At 39.9% G+C, this 20,428-nt stretch overlaps 1 protein-coding gene across 1 annotated transcript in view; it reads right to left on the reverse strand.

The window, feature by feature from the left end:
- Positions 1–20,428, reverse strand: part of ZNF277 (zinc finger protein 277) — a 65,640-nt gene that overhangs the window by 27,732 nt on the left and 17,480 nt on the right. The window contains exons 5-6 of the mRNA XM_007944201.2: positions 8,213–8,301; positions 7,868–7,950 (exon numbers count right to left, since the gene is read on the reverse strand). Of these exons, the coding sequence (XP_007942392.2) occupies positions 7,868–7,950; positions 8,213–8,301 (172 nt within the window). The remainder of the gene's footprint in view (positions 1–7,867; positions 7,951–8,212; positions 8,302–20,428) is intronic.

A 20,428-nucleotide genomic window follows, 5' to 3' on the forward strand; every position in this document is an offset into this window, starting at 1 on the left:
CTATGCTTCTAGTTACCTTCAAGTCTGGAATTGAATTCACTCCTGTGGCTTTCAGCCAAAGAGTGGACAGGCATATAGGGTAAACATATATATCTGGTAGATAGACGCCTTAGAGTGATCAATGGTGAAAGAACAGAGGGTAGTGTTTTCCCAGAGAAACAGCTTAGGGGAAAGGAATGCGTAGGAAAGAAGGACTCAGGGAAGAGGTAACTACAGGGAGGAAGTGAGAAGAGGGCTGTTACACTGTGAGGAATTGCAGTCAATGTCATGAAACAAAATGTGTATGAATTTGCTCTGTAAACTTTCACCCAAATCACAATAATTTTTTTTCTCTAAGTTACAAATGCTGGGGTGCATTAGATTTGCCAGAATCTAATGACATGAGGGTCTAAATTTATGTGAGCAATCAACTCAGTGTACTTATACAGTATACTGGAATAAAACACATTTCTACATGCAGAGTTAGGTCAGTCTACCGAAACAAGGAGTATTAACAGTACAATACAGTTTCTTAAAAACATAAAATAAAATCCAACTTTCTCAGCATTTTACAAAAGAGATGATGGAAAGTTAACTATGTGCAACATCAAGGATCTTAAGGAATAAAAAATGTGAAGAGACCATGTCAGTGACTAAAGAAAGACAGCAAAGTAAAAAAGCCAGAGAGAAATGTCTTAACTGGATGATACACTCACCCCAATTTATGATTTGATCTGACTAATATCTCACCTTCTTGAAAGACAACAGTACCTCCTACCCTTTCTGACACTGCAGTGAGGAAGGCAACAACCATCTGTTTGCTACAGAGGGGGAGAAACTGTATTTCCCCTTCCTCTGAGTCTCACTGAGGCACTTTTGAAGAGTAGGGAAGTGACAGTGTAGGCAGAACATCTAAAAAAAATAGAACCAGAAAAGAAAAACTTCCAGGACTTTAACCATTCACACGGAATAGATCATCCTAACGGAAAGAAAGGTAGAAGTACAGAACAAAAAGAAACCGTAAGAACTGAACAGAGGAGAAACAAGAAAAGCCAAATTCTTACTTGTGTTAAAGCAAAGATACAACAGAATTTTGCTTAGGCAGGAAGAGAAGGACTTTTAGAAATGGAGTGGGTGGCTCAGCAGATTGCAACAGAACCATCTTTTACAAGAAGAAAGAGCTGGCGAGGTTCAGTACAGGATTGCCTGCCTGAGAAAGTATTTTCCTGGATAAACTCAAGGTCAGGTAGAGCCCTGTATTTCTCTAAACATAGAGGAAACTCTGAAAACAATCTACCCTCAAGTTTTGAGAGAAAATATAAGCCCCAAAGGAATAAGAAATTACTACTATTTAGAATAATCAGTAGGAAATCAGATTTTCTCAAAAAAAAAAAAAAAATCTTAGCAATAGAAATTAAACATTCTTATTTATTTAGTATTTATATCCAGATTCTTTTATTTTATTAATTTTAACAAATGTCAATTTAGAAAATGTCATGTTGGCGTAGAGGAGGAAGATCAAATTTGATAAAAGATCTTGGAATATTGGAAACAGAATGATGCTACGGGTTGGAAAATAAGAGTTTGAGTTGCTTCCTTTATCTCTCTAATATCTTTGACCTTGTTTTTCCATATAAAAGAAAATAATATTGCCTTACTGATCACATAGACCCATTGTAAAAAACAAAACAAACAAACAAACAAAAAACCAAAAAAAGCCACCCTGTAAATTATAGACACTCTAAATTCTTATTGAGGAAATTCAAAGGGCAAACTTTAAAATTAAATTAGGATTGCTTCAGACTAGGTTTACATTTGCTTACTGAATGAAAACTTTAATTAATCTAAAGGTTAAAATCGTTCACTGGTTAACTTGGTCTCTGTTACAATGTTAATAACAATGTTACTGTCAGTGGGAAACAATATCTTTATATTTGGGAAATAGTTATTCTAGACATGATACTGGAACTTGTACTATAAGCCAGGGTTCATAAAAGAACATTATAAATGTAAACTGATTTTTACTTTGAGGTGACTGATATAAATTAACTTGGTCCTTTATGAAGAAAATAAATTTTCTATAAAGAAAATCATCATGATGAAGAAAAATCTTGGTGGAAGACACGTACATTCATTTTGTTGTTGTTTTATTGTGGGGGGAAGATGGGGTATATGGATTATTACTAAAAAAAAAACCACTGTTTCTCTCTAGAGGATCAAACTGCTATATATGCTAACACTTTCATAAAATATTTATTGTTGTCATGAATGACTTTAAACTGACATTTATAATAGTGATTAGTTTCCAAATCTACATGGAAAGAAGCCAGAAGTCATCACTTACCATCTTATAACAACAAAAAATGCAGAACAAGCTGAAAATCAACAGCCCTTCTTAGATCCATCAGAAAATTAGGCCACAGGGCAAACCACTACTCTGAAAACTGGAGAGAGAGGGAAACAGAGACTTACAGCCAGCAACTGGCAGGAAAACTTAAAGGGTAACTGACTAATTGCTGGAGTCTGAGTGTGGAGTAGCTGGAGAGTTCAAATGTCCTGGGGAGTTTTACCTCTGGAGTTCCACCAGGTTCTCAGAGTGAACATTGGAGAAAAGTGCCCTTGTGGAGAAAGGGAAAGTAATCATTTTGAAATACGTCCAGAGCACTTTGGCTGTTTATTTTGTTTCCTTAACAAAGGTTGGCTATCATGGAAACCTGTTTTATCAGAGCCTAACCAACTTAGGTAAGGAGCTCTGGTGGTGCAGTGGTTCAGGCATTTGGCTACTAACCAGAAGTTCAGCAGTTCAAACCGACCAGCTCCTTTGTGGAATAAAGAATGGCCAGTCTGCTTCTGCAAAGATTTACAACCTCAGAAACCCAATGGGGGTAACTATGAGTTGGAATCAACTGGATGGCAATGAGTTTGGTTTTGGTTTTAACCAACTTTGGTGAAGGGAAATATCCAACTCCAGCCTTCTCTAGCCTTCCTCTCTCATCTAAGGGTTGGGGGACATGCTGAGAAACGAATGTAAAGCCAGGGGTACTGGCTCACTGAAAGACTGAGCCTAATCAGAGGTCTAGGGAATCTTCCCCCTCCTCCCAAATCTTATCACATCAGTAGATGTCCTGTATAATTAAAAACAAAACAAAACAAAACAAAACAAAAAACCCCTGAAAACTAAATCCATTGGCACTGAGTTGATTCCAACTCATAGTGACTCCCATTGGGTTTCCAGAACTGTAATCTTTACAGAAGCAGACCGCCACATCTTTCTACCCCAGAGCAGCTGGTGGGTCTGAAGTGGTGAGGTGGACAACATGCAAGATAGATGAGTAATGTAAGAATCAAGGAAATGCTAGAAATGAAAAAACACTGTAACAGAAATGAAGAATGCCTTTGATGGGCTTGTCAGTACACTTGACTTGCACCAAGAATGAATCAGTGAGCTTGAAGATCTATCAACAGATTCTCCCCAAGCTAAAAAGCAAAGGGAAAAACAAAACAAAACAAAAAGCCAACAACCCAAAACAGAGTATCTATGAACTGCTACAAATGACTTAGGTATGGGGTAAGGAAATGGAATAAGTTAACAGTTACTGATGATTCTAGAAATTTCCAGACTGAGTAACTAGGAGAATGGTGGTATTGTTATGTAAAAAAAAAAAAAAAAAAGGAGAACAAGCAAATCATAAGCTTTAGTTTAGCAATAAGTTCAGTTTTAGACACAGAAGGTGCTGACCAGAAATCCATATAGAAAAGCTTAACATGTAGAAACTCCGATCCAGGGTGCAGAAGTGACCCAGGATGAAAGCTGTGGATGCACTCAACTATGAGACACTTACTCTGAGTGCTTATTTCACAGCAGTACCACAATTTAAGCCACTAGCTTAGCAGAGGCAGCTATGGGAATACACACCACAGATGGGTGGCAAGACCTTAGGAAACGTATATATATTTTAGAGGGAAAAAAAAGAAGGAAAAGAGCCACTGAAGATATTAAGCCAGAATGATCAGGAATAAGGGAATGCAGAAAGATCAAGGGGAAACTTTTTAAAGAAGGAAGTTATACAAGGTATTCATGCACTCAGGAATCTTTCCTAATTCTGTAGCTCCCTTCAGACTGCAGATGAGAACATTCAAAGAAGTGTCAAGTAGAAATCAAAGTCTTCAAAAAGAAAACTGGCAACACAGAAATCTCACAAATGTCAAAGAAACCATGGAGCCTAGAAAAAAGTAGAAAAATGGATCTAGCCTTAAATCTGCTACTGACATGTAATGTGACTGTAAGTTGTCCATTTAGAACCTGCATGCCTCTAACCACTCTCGTAAAAACAAGAATATCTTAAAATATGGGGTTTGGGGAAAATACCAACCTGAACGTCACAGTACAGTTGACCCTTGAACAACATGGGGGTTAGGGGTGTTAACCCCCACATAATCAAAAATCTGTGTATAACTCTTGACTCCCCCAAAACTTAATAATAGCCTACTATTGACCAGAAGCCTTCCTGATTATAATATAAACCACTCCATTAACTCAATTCTTGCCATACAGTTCTTAGATTTTCACAGATAAGTTTATCAACCATACAGCATTAAATGGGAGTGAATCACCAGAAAGGTCTTCATCCTTGTCATCTGCATGTTGAGTAGGCTGAGGAAGAGGAGGACAAGGAGGGGTTGGTTGTGCTGTCTCAGGGGTGGCAGAGGTGGAAAAGGTGGAGGAGGTGGAAGGGGAGGTAAGCAGAAGCGTGCTCAGTCAGTGTAACTTTACAGAAGTTAAGTGCTCGACTCAACTACTAGGCAAAAGGTTAGGAGTTCACACCCATGCCGGCCTGCCGACCTGGAGCAGTTCTACTCTGTACACATGGGGTCACCATGAATTGGAATTGACTCGAGGGCATCTAACAACAGTAACAACAGATTGGCATGACAGGGCTTATGAAGGCACACAAAAGGTACATCTCAACTTCCAGCCTGGCTTCTCATGTGATCTTGGACAAATTAATCTTTCTAGGCCTCATTTTCCTCATCAACAGAATGACATTTAACAGCCACCTCACAGGACTGCTATGAAGCAAAGACCTAATACAAGGCACAGGATATGGCTGGCCCAAAGTAACTGGAGCTCCTTTCCACATCTCCTAGTTGGTCTCTCTTTCTCGGATTTGTCAGCTTTAAATGGATTTTTACAAAGCCATATAGACCATCTTTTCTTTTCTTTTTAAAATAATGTTTGATTGTGCTTTTGGTAAATATCATCTCTTCTTCATGTTACTACCAAGAGCAATGAGGAGAAAGTGATGGGCCTTTAGCACAGCAAAATCAGTGGTTTCTGTGCACTGAAGAATCTCCACAATTTACTTCCATCTATCTCATGTTGTTGTTGCTGCTGTTAGGTGCTATCGAGTTGGCTCTGACTCATAGCAACTCTATGTACAACAGAACAAAACACGCCCAGTTGTGTGCCCCCTTCACAATCCTTGCTATACCTCAGCCCAATCACTGCAGCCACTTTGTCAATCCACCTTGTTGAGGGCCTTCCCCTTTTTCTGTGGTCCTTCACTTTACCAAGCATGATATCCTTCTCCAGGGAGTGGTCCCTTCTGAGAACATGACCAAAGAAGGTGAGACAAAATCTGGCCATTCTCACTTCCAAGGAGCATTCCGGCTGGACTTCCTCCAGAACAGGTTTGTTCATTCTTCTTGCAGTCCATGATATTTTCAGCATTCTTTGCCAACACCACAACTCAAAAGCATCAACTCTTCTTCAGTCTTCCTTATTCACTGTCTAGCTTTCACATGCACATGAGGCAATTGAAAATGCCAGGCTTGGGTTAAGGGTACCTTAGTCTTCAAAGAGATGTCTTTGCTCTTCAGCACTTTAAAGAGGTCTTTTGCAGTAGATTTGACCAGTGCAATATGACATCAGATTTCTTGAGTGTTGTTTCCTTTATGATACCTATCTCATACTCCTCCTCATAAAAGCTTTCCACCTTATCTGGATCCATATGCATTTTTCTTCCCTTCTCTGTAACTCCCAACTACACAAATCCTGCTCATTTATAACTGTATTACTATCATTTATTGAGTGCTTTTCTATGTGCCGTGCCGTGTACTGACCTAATGTTTTATCTCATTTCATCTTCCTAAGTCCTATAAGATGGATTCTATCATCTCCTTACCTAGATAAGAAAGCATATATGTTTGTTTTCTCTAATTAGACTGTACACTCTTTTATGACATGAGCCATGCCTTGAATTTCTTTGTATAATCATCTAATTAAGCAGGATTTCAATAAACACATATGGATTGATTATACTTTCACCTCATTGTTTCTTTTAATAATGCTCACTTTCATCAAATCTATTACCTCATCAGACTGTAAAGGAGGTAAAAAACCCCAAACCCAACTCACTGCCGTTAAGTCCGATCTGACTCATAGTGACCCCTCCTTGGGTTTCCGAGGCAGTATGTGGAAGTAGATTGCCCAACCTTCCTTCCAAGGAGGGACTGGTGGGTTTGAACCGCTAGCCTTCTGGTTAGCAGTCAAGTGTGCCTTAGGCACTATGCCACCAGAGCTCCCAAAGGAGGTAAAAAGGTCATCTAAATTTTGTAGATGTGGACAGATATTTCCAGGGACTTGAGTCTATCTGTAGACATGTAATAAAGATTCTGAGTCCTGAGGAATAACAATGGCTGATGCAGTAGGGTTTGAGTTCTTATAATGGATCCTTGGGGAAACTGGGAATATGACAGTTTAATCATCCTTGATTAAGGTTACTGTAAGCAGGAATGAGAAAACTCCCAGAAATTGAACATTCTGAATAACTATAAGCAAACAAAATTCATAAAATATGACAATAAATAGACACTGGTTTTGTAGGTTTCATAAGGCATTGCCATAGGGTGAGAAGAGAAATACCAGAAGTTCTGGTCTATCACTGGATTTGTTGTTATGGGAAAAGCATCATTTTTTAAGGTATAAATCAATATTCAATAATGTCATTTCCCCTTACTAGGAGAAAGAATCATTCAAGATGCTTACAAAACAAAACGTGCTTCAAGGGTCATTCTCAAGTCATTTAACTATAGTAGGGAGGATTTATTTTTTTCCTAGAACTCTTGAGGATTTAGAAAACATTTAAATCACAGCTCTCTCATAACATACATATTTAGCCATGTCCAAAGACAAAGGCAGACTTACAAGAAAATACTAAAGGAATAACCAGTCAATCACTAATAATGGGAAACTGCATGCTTTTAAACAAAATTAGTAATTTAAAAAATTTATCAACATGTGGTTAATCTGTGAAAATGAAAATTTTCATTCTTTACATGTTGCTATCTCCTTTAAAGACTAAAGATGCTGAGATTTTTAAAGCTGTTTATTTATATTTAAGCCTGAAAATGAGAAATGCTACTATGTTTATCATAACATATGCTTAATTCATAAAGGGTAATAAAAGAAATGCTGACTCAATGACATATAACAACAACAACAGTGCATAGCACATTGCAGGGAAGGGGTGGGGGGAGAAGGTTAATCAATTCCACTCAATTTTTAGCTGGGGGCTTTCTTCCACAACTGCTGGACCCTAGCATGTGTCAGGAGGCTAAAATTACACTAAAATGTGAAGCTCTGCTGTTATTTTAGAGATAATCCAGGAAGTAAATCAAAGCCAAAAATTTTCTCTGCATTTTTAAATAGATAGGCTTTAATCTTTAGTCCACTGTACACTTTGGGCTGTTTTAAGAGCGTCGCCACCTCTTTTGTGTATGTTTAAAAGCTTCTATTATAAAAACCAAAAAAAAGAGGGAGACAACAAGAGCAGAAATAATTTTGTATATATTTTCAGCCATGTTCACCTTTTAAAACAATTCTTACCAGTCTCTGTTTCTGAAGCTCTTCTCTAAGAAATCTATCTTCTGGTAAAACATCACATAATAAAAAATAATTGTCTTGTTCTTCTGTTAAGAGAATAGGAAAATAAATGAGAAAAAGGTTACTTATCATTTTTTCCCCAGAAAGATTTATTCCTTTGTGTTTGCGTGTGTATTGATCTCTTCTGGTGTATGGCTCTGTTTTAGCTTTATTCAAGTTAGGCAAGATAAATACAACAATTTAATTTTAGCTGTTAGGAAAATAAGAGCAATTCTAACTTAAGATAGTAAGCTTATTCCTTCAAATTCTTGGATGTAGGAAAAAGACAGTAGTCTAGATTACACTTACCAATTGGAGCTGTGGAATTGATTCTTATCACACTACAAAAATCTGTGATGGGCTGCTCAGTGAACCTTTTCCTCCAATATAAAATGTACCTGAGAACAATCAAAAATAAAGGATGATAAGAAGACTCAATACACTACACCTTTCCTCACTTATCAACTATCTCACTACCCAATAACCTCACATTTATGACAACAGTAAGAAATCTATTACCTATTTTGTGCATTAATGAGTTAAGTCTGGTAGTCACAAATGCTGAAGTGTGAGGCAAGAGCAACGCTGGCTGTGACAGTTAAGGTTACGTGTCATCTTGACTGGGCATGATTTTCAGTGGCTTGGCAGATAATGCTGATTGTCTCATAATGACCTGGGCTTTGGAACCTAACCATGTCAGTAAATGGTGAGTGGGCATACTTTCTTAAGAATGATAGGATTTTATAAGAACATTTAATTATCTCAAAGCAACACATTGACTAAAAATTGCTAGAAAGTTTGTCAATGCAAAGATGGTAAAGCATTATATAAAATGAAATAAGTATTTAATGAAATAAGATTATTCTGTAAAGGCATGGAAATTACTAAATTTTACTAAAGGATTCAATAAACAGACATATGGCAAAGTTAAAATAAATTATTTTTAAGTGATAATCACGTTTTTTCCTGAAATTTTAAGTTTTATAAATTTTATAAGTTTTATAAATTTAAAACCCAACAAATATTTAAACAGGCTATGTCATATATTCTCCAATAAAGAGGAAGTTGAGTGATTATTTTACTTCTCAGAAAAACAGAGGTCAGAAGAATAACACAATGAGAAATATGTCTAAATTCAATATCTATAATAAGACAGAGAAATTCCATATGCCCACACTGTGTCTGAAACAAGGCAAAGTTAGCCTTTGGAAAACTAACTGAGGTTAAGATTCTTGTCTCTAATGAGCAGAGTTAGCAGAAGTATACTAGCTGAATTTAAAAGCAAAGTATAATACCCAGATGTGCAATTTTGATGAAAGAGGTAATAAAATAACAGGACTCAAAGATCTGTTCATGTTGTCTCTTACCTAGTAAGATTTATATTGGCAATTGCAGTCCCATTTGTCAAATGGTCCCACTAGGACAATGTGGTCTCTTTCATGGGGAGAAAGGAATAGAAAGGTTGACTCTATAGTTGAAAATTCATCAGGCTACACAACTGATGGATTATAAAAAGAAACTTACAGCAAAGAACCAAAGCCCTGTACAAGAGCTACAAAAAAACCCCAAACCAAACCCACTGCCATCAAGTCAATTCCAACTCATAGCCACCCCCATTGGGTTTCCAAGGCGATAAATCTTTACAGAAGTAGATTGTCCAGTCTTGCTTCCACGGAGTGGCTGGTGGGTTTGCATCACCAACCTTCTGGTTAGCAGTGAGATGCCTTAGGCACTGTGCTACCAGAGCTCCTTGTAAAAGAGCTAGGAGCTACTGAATTGCATAGAGTGTATAGCAAGACTAGGAAGATGGACATTTTAAATGGCTTGATATTGCACCTACCTTGCAGTGTTTTACACATGATAGGTCCATAATAAATGTTTCAAAGAGGTGGACAAGTATTTGAAAAGCCCTGTAAGATACTCTAAATAGTTTCTAATTCCCAATATTTTGATTTCTTTTTATTCCTTTTAAAAAAAAAAAAAACATTAATTTCCTTATCTCAGTGAAGAAACTTCATGGTACTATCTTGGGGACTCAAGTGTTTACTTATTTATTTATTTAAAAAGGGAAAAATAAAAAGCTCTGGGCTTATGCTTGGGGGGAGGTCTCAGAGAGAGAGAGCGAACCATGACATGAGCTGATATACAACAGAAATGGACAATACTGAGTAAGTACAGAATATACAATGAAAAGAAGTGAGTAATATATAAAAACAGAACCATGTGTTTTAATTCTTTCTTCTCATGTCTAACCATAATGTCAGCTCTCATGGGGCTATTAAGGCAAGGACCTTTTCCTTACAGAACTGCTTAAGGGCCAAAGAGGCCACATCTTCTGACCTCTCACTCCACAAGAGGAAGACAGAATCACTATCAGCAGCCCAAGGCCTATTCCCGTGAGACCAGACATGCTGCCTCCTTCCACCTCTTCCTCCAACCCTGACACTAACCGTTCCTCCTGTGGCACCAACCACCCCTCGGCTGGGTTCAATAATTTGCCACAATGGCCACACAGAACTCACAAAATACGGGGTTTATTAGGGAAGCAACAGGCTACACATTCAAGTTCAGAAATGTGCTCAGTCTCTTGCGGGCGGCCGTCTCTCTCAGCAGCACACCTCTCTCTCAGCAGTGTGTGTCTCTTTTCTTTCCCTCTCTCTCAGCAAGCACGTCTCTCAGCTGGCAGTCAGAGAGATCCTCTCCTTCTGCCTCTAGGATGGCTCCTTTTAAGCTTAGCAGAGTACCCAAAACCAACCAATCACCTTTTTATAGGAGCTCTGATGGCACAGTAGTGCTTAAGGCATTTGACTGCTAACCAGAAGGCTGGTGGTTCAAACCCACCAGCCCCTCCTTGGAAGGAAGATTGGGCAATCTACTTCTGTAGAGATACTGCCTCGGAAACCCAAGGAGGGGGATATAGTAAAGGTCAATGTCATGTTTAGACTCACTGTGCTATTCTAAAAACGTTGCAAATAAAATTAAGACCTTTAATCATCAGGGGTATTTAAGATTATTCTAGACGTACCAGCAAAATAATTAACAGTACTATCACTTTGGGAGCTCTGGTGGTGTAGTGCCTAAGGCATTTGACTGCTAACCAGAAGGCTGGTGGTTCAAACCCACCAGCCACTCCTTGGAAGGAAGGTTGGGCAATCTACTTCCATAGTGATACTGCCTCGGAAACCCAAGGAGTGGTCTCTGTGAGTTGGATCTGACTCGATGGCAGTGCGTTTTTGTTTCATTTGTTTATCCCTTTTATACTTAAAAAATTAACATCCCCTTCATCAGTTTGAGAATATCCATACCCATTAAGGCGTGTAAGCCAGTCACATCATGCCTTTATCTCTCCCCATTTTAAATAGCCAGTTTCTAATTTGCCCATCCCTATCAAACCAGTACTCTGAGAAGAAAAAGCATGCTCCTTTCTCTCTGGAGAATCTTCTGTTCTGCTTGGAAACTTTGGGCATCTGCATCCATAAACAAGCACAGTCCAGCCCAGCTCAAGCCATCAAATTGCAGCAACTTAATGCCAGCTCAGTGTCAAACATCTTCCTCTTCGTTTGGTTGGGTTCTGGTCAGCTCAGCCCTAGCCATCCCAGCTAGGTCATGGGTACCAGCTGCCAAGTTTTGAGTCACACTCTTCCCTTCACTTCAGACCAGCCAGCACCTTCTCTCTCACATCCTTTGTCCTCAGGGATTATTTCAATGCTGTAGGCTCACAACTCCTTACACTTCAGACCAGCCAGCCCTTCCTCTCATCCCTGGCCTCCATAGCCTAGGTTAAAGAGTACCAAACTCAGCCTGTTTCTTCATTGCTGCTCTTCCCCCATTTCCACTCCCATGGACCCAGGTGGTCACAAGCGAGCAGCATATAAACTACAATACTACTCACTGCCTTCCTTTAATTTCCAGTCCTGGAAGGGGTTTCTCTCATGGACCATGACTTTCCTGCCTCAATGCACCCAAAGCCTAACTGCTTGCTTGAAATTCAAAAAGGCAAAGAGTCATTTTAGTAGGTCCCGTTTTCAAGTGCAGATATTCTGGTCTCTCAGTAGTCCTGATTGGGGCTCAGGTTTTCTACCTAAGTGCCTAATACTCTACACACACGGCTTGAAACAAAAGCCTGTGTTCTTCTGGGCAAATTCTATTTCCCCTTTTATCATATCCATTCAAGTATCATTTCTAATGTACAACTAGGTAAGAGAACATGCAGTATCCATAGTACATTCAGATAAATACATAATACAAAACATAATCCTTAAGACATTGCTGTTTCATCCCTTAACCTTGATTATCTTCCCATTCTATGTATACAGCCTTGGGCCTTTGGCTGGGTTTAACCAGAAGACCTAGACTCTGAATCAATTTTCTTCTTTAGTAGATAACACCAACCAAAGCAACCATCTAAGAATCTACAGTTTCACTTCTCAGGCCCCTTCCTTTTTTCTTTTACAAAGTCCCATGCTTCTATGAGGCTGGGGCCACTGCAACGAATACCACTTCTGATGCCAACTGCAAAAGGGGCAGGGAGGCTGTATCTTCTGACCTCCTCTAACCCCACAAGAGGAAGACAGGATCACGATCAGCAGCCCAAGGCCTATGCCTGCAAGGCCAGACATGCTGCCTCCCTCCAACCCTCTTATCAACCTTGTCAACGACCGTTCCTTCTGTGGCACCCACCACCTCTCCTGGGTTCAATAATTTGCTGCAGTGGCCACACAGAACTCACAGATTATGGGGCTTGCTGCTGTTGTTGTTGTTATGTGCTGTTGAGTCGGACCTTACTTATAGTGATCCCTCCTTGGGTTTCCGAGGCAGTATCACTATGGAAGTAGAGGCTTGTTAGAGAAGCAAAAGGCTACAATTCAAGTTCAGGAACACACTCATTTTCTTGCAGCCAGCTGTCTCACTCAGCAGCTGGCAGTCTCTCTCAGTAGCACATCATTCTCTCAGCAGGGTGTGTCTCTCTCTCAGTAGTGTGTGTCTCTCAGCAGTGTTTGTCTCTCACATCTCTCTCTCTCTCTCTCAGCAGTGCATCTCTCAGTCTCTCAGCCAGCAGTGAGAGATTCTCTCCTCCCGCCTCTAGAAGGGCTTCCTTTTGAGCCTGGCAGAGTGGTCCAAACCAACCAATCCCAACATCAGAATTCTATACACCTGAGAGAGAATGAACTTCCCCTAAGATTGCTCTGTGCCGCTACAACAGAAATACACCAGCTGAATAACTTTAACAATCAGCTACTCATGGCAAAGGGGGAGTTACAAAGAGTAAGGCTAGAAATGCCATACCATGTAATTTACTACACAGCAAGAACTATGCTGGATCTTATCTTAAGAGATGGAGAACCACACAACTCAAGTTCCAGCTTGGCTTCTAACCTCAAATACTATTAAATAATACATCTTGATTCTTATGGCTAGCTCATTGATTTTCATATTAGAAGTATCAGAACAGAAGGCAAATGCATATCAGATCCATCAAAGTAGACAAAAAAAGGGAAGAAACCAAATTCACTGCTGTCAAGTCAGATCCGACTCATAGCAAACCCCTCCCCCCCCCTTGAGTTTCCCAGGTGGTATCACTATGGAAGTAGATCGCCCAACCCTCCTTCCAAGGAGTGGCTGGTTAGCAGTCAAATGTCTTAGGTACTATGCCACCAGAGCTCCCCCCAAAAAGGAAAAGTACCTACAAAAGCTAAAGCATTATTTCCTTGGCCACCTAGGACCATTTAGTACCCTCCAACATCCACTCCTCAGTATCCTACACAGCTACTTTTATTCTCCACTATCCCACTCCCCACCAGTCATTTCTTTTTCCACTGAGGGAGACAGAAAGGAGAACAAAGAAAAGGCAAAAGAAGCCTCTAAGAGAAAAAAAATGACATTTTCAGCCCCCTTTCTTATTCTCCCCTCAGCACATCTATTTCATAGAGGTGACAGAAATGAAGAACTTGTATTAGGGATGTTAAGAATTGAAAATGGATTGTTTTTTCCCCAATTAAAATATATAGACATTTATTTTTATGACTAATAAATTCATATGGCAGAACCAGGTGCTAACATAACTGATTTCAGAAGATAAGAGGGACAAGCTCTTCCTGTAGTTCTTTTATGGCTACCCCTAGAACATACTGAGTAGAGGCTCATCACTCCTGGCTATCACTCCACTGAGGACTATCTGGGCAGTATCCTCTGGAAAAAACTGAGAATAGAAGTCAGCCTTACATGCTACTTACTAGTTTTAGTCGGGATCTATAGCCTGTTAAAAGGCAGTAACAACTCCTTGAACACACAGGCTGTCTAGTCTGAACAAATGTTCACAGACTTAGAAAAGTACCTGTGTGAAACCACATGAAGCAGGTGACCAGGTAAGAGCTTGGATCCTAGTGATCAGACTGCACTTGAAAAATCAGTGACAGAATTTTTAAACAAAGAGCCAATATCGGTCCTCTTTCATCTGCACAAATCTTGTGTTAGCAGTTTTGCTTTTTAAATTAAGACTATGGTCAAACTCTCATAGTTGATGTATCAGTAACAGACTTTATCATGCCTGGAGACAACAGTGACTTTGCATTCAGAGATATGAGCCTGAAGTTAAAGTTAGCGCTCCGAACCTAACAGCCACTCCACAGGAGTCTGCTTCTGTAAAAGATTAACCAAAATTCACTGTCACTGAGTTGACTGCAATCTCATTGGGTTTCTGAGGCAGTAAATCTTTGTGGAAGTAGATTGTCCCCTCTTTCTTCCATGGAATAGTTGGTGGGTTTGAACTGCCAACCTTCTGGTTAGCAGTCAAATGCCTTAAGACTACAGGCTTGGAAACCCTATGGAGAAGTTCTACTCTGTCTTATAGGGAGGGTCTCTATGAGTTGGAAACAATTTGATGGCAAATGGTTTAGTTATTATTATTAAAAATATATATTATATTTAAATAAGACTAAGGTAGTAAAAGGGAGCTCTGGTAGTATAGTGCCTTTAGGCACTTGACTGCTAACCAGAAGGCTGGCAGTTCAAACCTTCCTTGGAAGGAAGGTTGGGCAATCTACTTCTGTAGTGATACCACCTTGGAAATCCAAGCGGGGGTTGCTATGAGTCGGGTCCAACTCGACAGCACATAATAGGAACAACAACAACAAAGGTATAAAGAATTTATGTTAATTCCAGAGAAATATTAGTATCTAAAACAAGAATAGCAACAAATGGCAACAAATATTTAATGAGTAAGTCAAAAGAGTTACACTGACAATCTGAGTCAGAGGGTATACACAGAAGAATAGGGTGATGATCACGATGATGAGGACCATTTGCTACCACTTACCAAACCCCTACCTGCCCAAAGCCACACAATTAGAATGTCAGTTGTTGTTGTTATTATGTGGGGTTTACTCTTGGTCTTTCTGGCTCCAAAACCAAACTCAGTCTTCTATTCATGCCTCTATTATCATGCACAGATCAATCTGTGCAAGATTTGAAGAAAAAGGAAAGTAGGGTCAGGAAAAAACCCCTAGAATTAGTTCTCATGGATACTTGAAGCATTTTTCCCCCTCAGAGACCAATGAGGTCATATGTAATGCTCTTTGATGAGGCAGAAACAGAACTTCAGAACTGAAGTCTAAAAGGAAAGAAAATGCCCATCCCTTCCAGAAAAGCATACCACCTAACTGCAGCATTCAATCTCAACAGCTCCGAATTTTCTTCCTGAGGAATGAAACTGATACCAGGCTGTTGATTTGAAACCCCTCGACTAGACAAGAAATGTAAACAAACACCCCTGCATAGAGAACACAGCCCTGTTTACAATAGTCAATGAATCTCAGTCTCCAAGGACTTCCATGTTTGGGACTGTCTCCTTGATCCTCGAGAAGAAGGGTCACATCATATATTTATTTTCCACTGGGATTTACTGCAAGGTCTAGGGATAGGGAAGCAATAACGAACATCTATTGATGTAAGATATGGGTAGAGTCTGTCTGGCAGAACCTCAAGTACTTTCCTCAAGAGGTTAGAGGGGCTTTCCACAGGATGAAGTCCAAGAAGACACTGCTAAATGCTCACAGTCTGGCAGCCCTTTACATTGATTAAAGGTTATTCTAGTGCTCCATGAATAAGCAGTAATATGTCCTGGAACGAATGATATTTTTTTCAGATACCACCTATGGGAACATTTCTGAGATGTTGTGAGATTGGCTCCTGAGGAAAAGGAGATAAAGGCGGTTACAGGACAGAAACAAAGCTGTCATTTGAGTGTTCTCTTCCTGATCAAAGGTTGGGTAACAGTAAAATAAAAAAGAAAAATCTGTTAAAACATAACCATAAATTACTATTTAAATGTATAAATGTATACAGCATATCTTATTATAGTACCTATAGTAAATAAACAGACCTCAATTACAAAATGGGAGCTCTGGTGGCATAGTGCCTAGGGCAGTTGACTGCTAACCAGAAGGCTGGTGGTTCAAAACCACAGCCACTCCTTGGAAGGAAGAGGGGGCAATCTACTTCTGTAGTGATACTGCCTTGGAAACCCAAGGAGGGGTTGCTATGAGTCCAAATCTAAATTTGAGTTAAGATGCATTCTAGTTAAACACATAACAGAGCTCTTTTTTGTTTATAATTAAAATTAAGAGGTTCTATGAGTCGGGGCCGACTCGATGGCAAATAACAACAACAACAACAATATATACACTGCCTTGTGATTCAGAGATAGCTCAGATAGCAGATCTTCAATACATGCTTCTTGTGGCATTCCCCCTCTGATCACTCACTAAATATATCTTTCAAGATCATTTACTATCTCATTTTTTCCTATATCTCTAGTTTATTCAAAGCTACAATTGCAGCTAGTTAATATATAAAGGCCACCAAGAAGCAATATGTAGTATGCACTCTTTTTAGATGACAGCTACCAAGGCATTTCATTGTTTTTTAAAAAGTCAAAAAAGTAATGACTAGGTGTCAAAGGGGCAGGGAGGCCACATCTTCTGACCTCCTCTAACCCCACAAGAGGAAGACAGAATCACCCTCAGTAGCCCAAGGCCTATTCCTGCGAGCCCCGACATGCTGCCTTCCTCCATCCCTTTCACCAACCCTGACACCGACCATTCCTCCCGCAGTACCCACCGCCCTTGCTGGGTTTGATAATTCGCTGCAGACTCACAGACTATGGGGTTTATAGGGAAGCAACAGGCTACAATTCAAGTTCTGAAATGCACTTGGTCTCTTGCAGCCGGCCGTCTCACTTCACCGCTGGCAGTCTCTCAGCAGCGTGTGTCTCTCATGTCTCTCTCACCAAGTGTCTCTCAGGAGCATGTTTCTCTCAGCAGCACGTCTTTCTCAGTCAGCAGTCAGAGAGGCTCCTTCTGCCTCTAGGAGGGCTCCTTTTGAGCACGGCAGAGCGGCTAAACCAACCAATCCCAACATCAGAATTCTATACACCTGAGAGAGAGAGAACTTCCCAGAAGATTGCTTCCTACCACTCGCAACAGAAATACCCCAGGTGGATAACTTTAACAATTAGGAGCTACTCAGTTGCTCATGGCAAATTCCACCATGGTGTTTACAAAGACTTATGGCTAGAAAAGCCACACTATGTAATTTACTACACCACACTAGGTCATCAGCAAATCTATTATTTATTTATTTATGATTAGAACTTCAAATCACATCTCACATAGTTTTCTTGTAAAAATCATGTCTCACAAAAATTAACATCTTGCCTGCTCAGGCTCCCACTGTATCTGGTGAGCTTACTGGCAGAGGCATTGAATATTGAGATACGGTTAATTAAATATCACTGAATCTGTGGAATTTAAAATAGAGAGGGACAAGAATTGAGTTTTTAATATTATATTGTGGAGTAATTTTATCAACTGAATACAGGTAGAAATAGCTTTGTATAAATAACTATGTTAAATGGACTCAATGGATAGATTTTTGCTTTTGTTTTTATTTCCTCCATCCCAGGAAGTTTTACTGTCACTTTGTTTCAATAAAGAAAATATAAAATAGATTTAACATGAAAGCTTAAAGCTTACTTCTTGTAAAGCACAAAGTTAGTTCATCTCTTATCTATTATTTATCATCTTTATTGTTATTGTATTTGGGAGCAATAACTCCTTTCTGAGAAGTTATGCGTATATGATTTATTCACGCTGTAAAGAGGTTCTGAATCAATTCATGGATGCCAACTGAACCTCTTACTTGTTTCCTCCTGTACCCCATCCCTCGTTTTTTTAAATGCTATGGTTAATTTCTGCCAGGTGATAAGGAGGGATCCTGCAGCCATCAGCCATGGGACTCTTCAGAGATCCTATACATGGCCCAATGTCAAAGAGACAGGCATGAAGTTCAGGATCTCCTGCAGTGCATTGGTGGTAGCAGCGCTTGATTCGGTACTCCTCAGCTCAGCAGGGCCGCCAAAGCAGGGCTGTGTCAAATGCACTGGGCTCTCTGCAGTCAGTATCTAACACAGGTTCTTTCCCTACCACCTCTGGACCAGACTCAAACTCAGACATCAACACTGGGTGGTCTGGAGAGTAGCCAGCAGAGAGCAGAATGTCCTGCAGCCTAGATCACACAGGGGAGTCTTGACATAGGTGTATTTTAGCAGATGCATGTTCTACTTGTTAACCAAGGATGGCTGAATCCCTGGAGGTGCCTCTAAGTCTCCCCCAGGTTCTGGGATCAGAGGGCTATCTTGAGAGTCTGTAAGGGGAGGCTCCTGAACTCCCAGCACGTTCCACTGACAATCTTCTCAAGTTTCACTCTCCCAACCTGCCCCTCCTCTGCACAGTCTGTGTTACGGGTCCTGCCTTCAGGTCTCAGCTTCTTGCTCCCAGCTGTCTTTCCAAGACCAAAGGGGCTTAGAGTGCCCTATGTAGGACTGGCTCTCCCTGGTTTCTACTTGTTCTCTGGCACTTCTTTCTTTACACTCCTCTGACGCCAAAGACGCTGGCCAGGGGCTCTGTGTACTGAGCTGGAGCTGCTGAGAATGCTGGGAGATTTTGATGCACACACATCAGGAGATGGCTTTGAGCAGCTTAGCCTAGTTTTTCTGGGCAACAGTCTCTCATTCACAAAGTAGTACAAGCAAGGTGGGGAAATTTTCTACCACTTGTCTGTCAGTTTGTTGTACTGTGGTAGCTCGGTTGTTGCAATGAGGCTGGAGGCTATGCCACCAGTATTTCAAATACCAGCAGGGTCACCCATGGTGGACAGGTTTCAACGAAGGTTCCAGACTATGACACACTGGGAAGAAGGACGGGGCCATCCACTTGTGAAACAATTGGCCAGCGAAAACCTTACAAATAGCAATGAAACACTGTGTGATATATTACTGGTTGGAACATGGAATGTATGAAGTATGAATCTAGGAAAACTAGAAGTTGTCAAAAAATGAAATGGAACACACAAAAATTGATAGAAGACAAGAACAGCCTAGGTTTCCAAATATAAAGTGCATGTTAAGTACACATTTTAGAAAGGGCTTATTTCAGATAGGTATCCTTTTCTTTTTAATTGAAGCCATTCATTTTTATTACATTACTGCATTTAAAGAGTGATTGATCCCAACATTTAATTCTTGACTCCCAAGGCCTGAGGCCTAGTAAATAATTTGTTTTATTTTCCCGCCCACAAACCAATAATGAGCTCAATACCAATGATAAAAATAGGTAGACTGGGGAGGAGGAATATAGTGACTTAACATAGATAAGCACAAAGGAAAAAACCCAAATTCTGATTCAGACACTCCACACCACACACATTTGAGGAGCAGAAGAGAAAAAAAGCAAAACTAAAAAACACTGAACATTACAGTTATCACTGGTAGAAGATCATATTTTTTTTGAAATTCTTGAGAATTTACGTTTATATGATAAAACAGAGTAAAAGAATATTTTCACATCAAAGAAAAGTTGAGTAATAAAAAACTTGTCGAAAACAAACACAATCAACATATCTCACTACATGTAACTCGTTAGGCCATCAAGTTGGTTCCTACTCACCGTGACCCCACTGAACAAAACAAGGCACGGTCCTGTGTCATCCCTGTAATCACTGTGGTGTCTGATGCCATTGTTGCCATCACTGTTATCAGTCCTTCCTGCTAAGGGTTTTCCTCTTTTTCATGGACCTTCTACTTTACCAAGAATTATGTCCTGTTGCAGGTACTGGTCCTTCCTGAAAACACGTCCAAAGCATGTGAGAAGAAGTCTCACTATCCTTGCTTCTAAGGACCATTCTGGCTGTCTTTCTAAGACAGATTTGTTTGTTCTTCTGGCAATCCATGTATATTCAATATTCTTCATCAAGACCATTATGCAAAGGAACCATTTTCTCTTCTGTCTTCCTTGTTCATTATCGAGCTTTCATATACATATGAAGCAACTGAAAATACCATGGCCTACGTCAGGCATACGTGAGTCCTCAAGGTGACATCTTTGCTTTTTAACACTTTTTAAAGGAGTCTTTTGCATCACATTTACCCAATGTAATGTCATTTGATTTCTTGACTGCTGTTCCGTGGGC

Source organism: Orycteropus afer, unplaced genomic scaffold, assembly GCF_000298275.1.
Source record: "Orycteropus afer afer isolate SDZICR_OR568_19922 unplaced genomic scaffold, OryAfe1.0 scaffold00007, whole genome shotgun sequence".
Taxonomy (NCBI): domain Eukaryota; kingdom Metazoa; phylum Chordata; class Mammalia; order Tubulidentata; family Orycteropodidae; genus Orycteropus; species Orycteropus afer.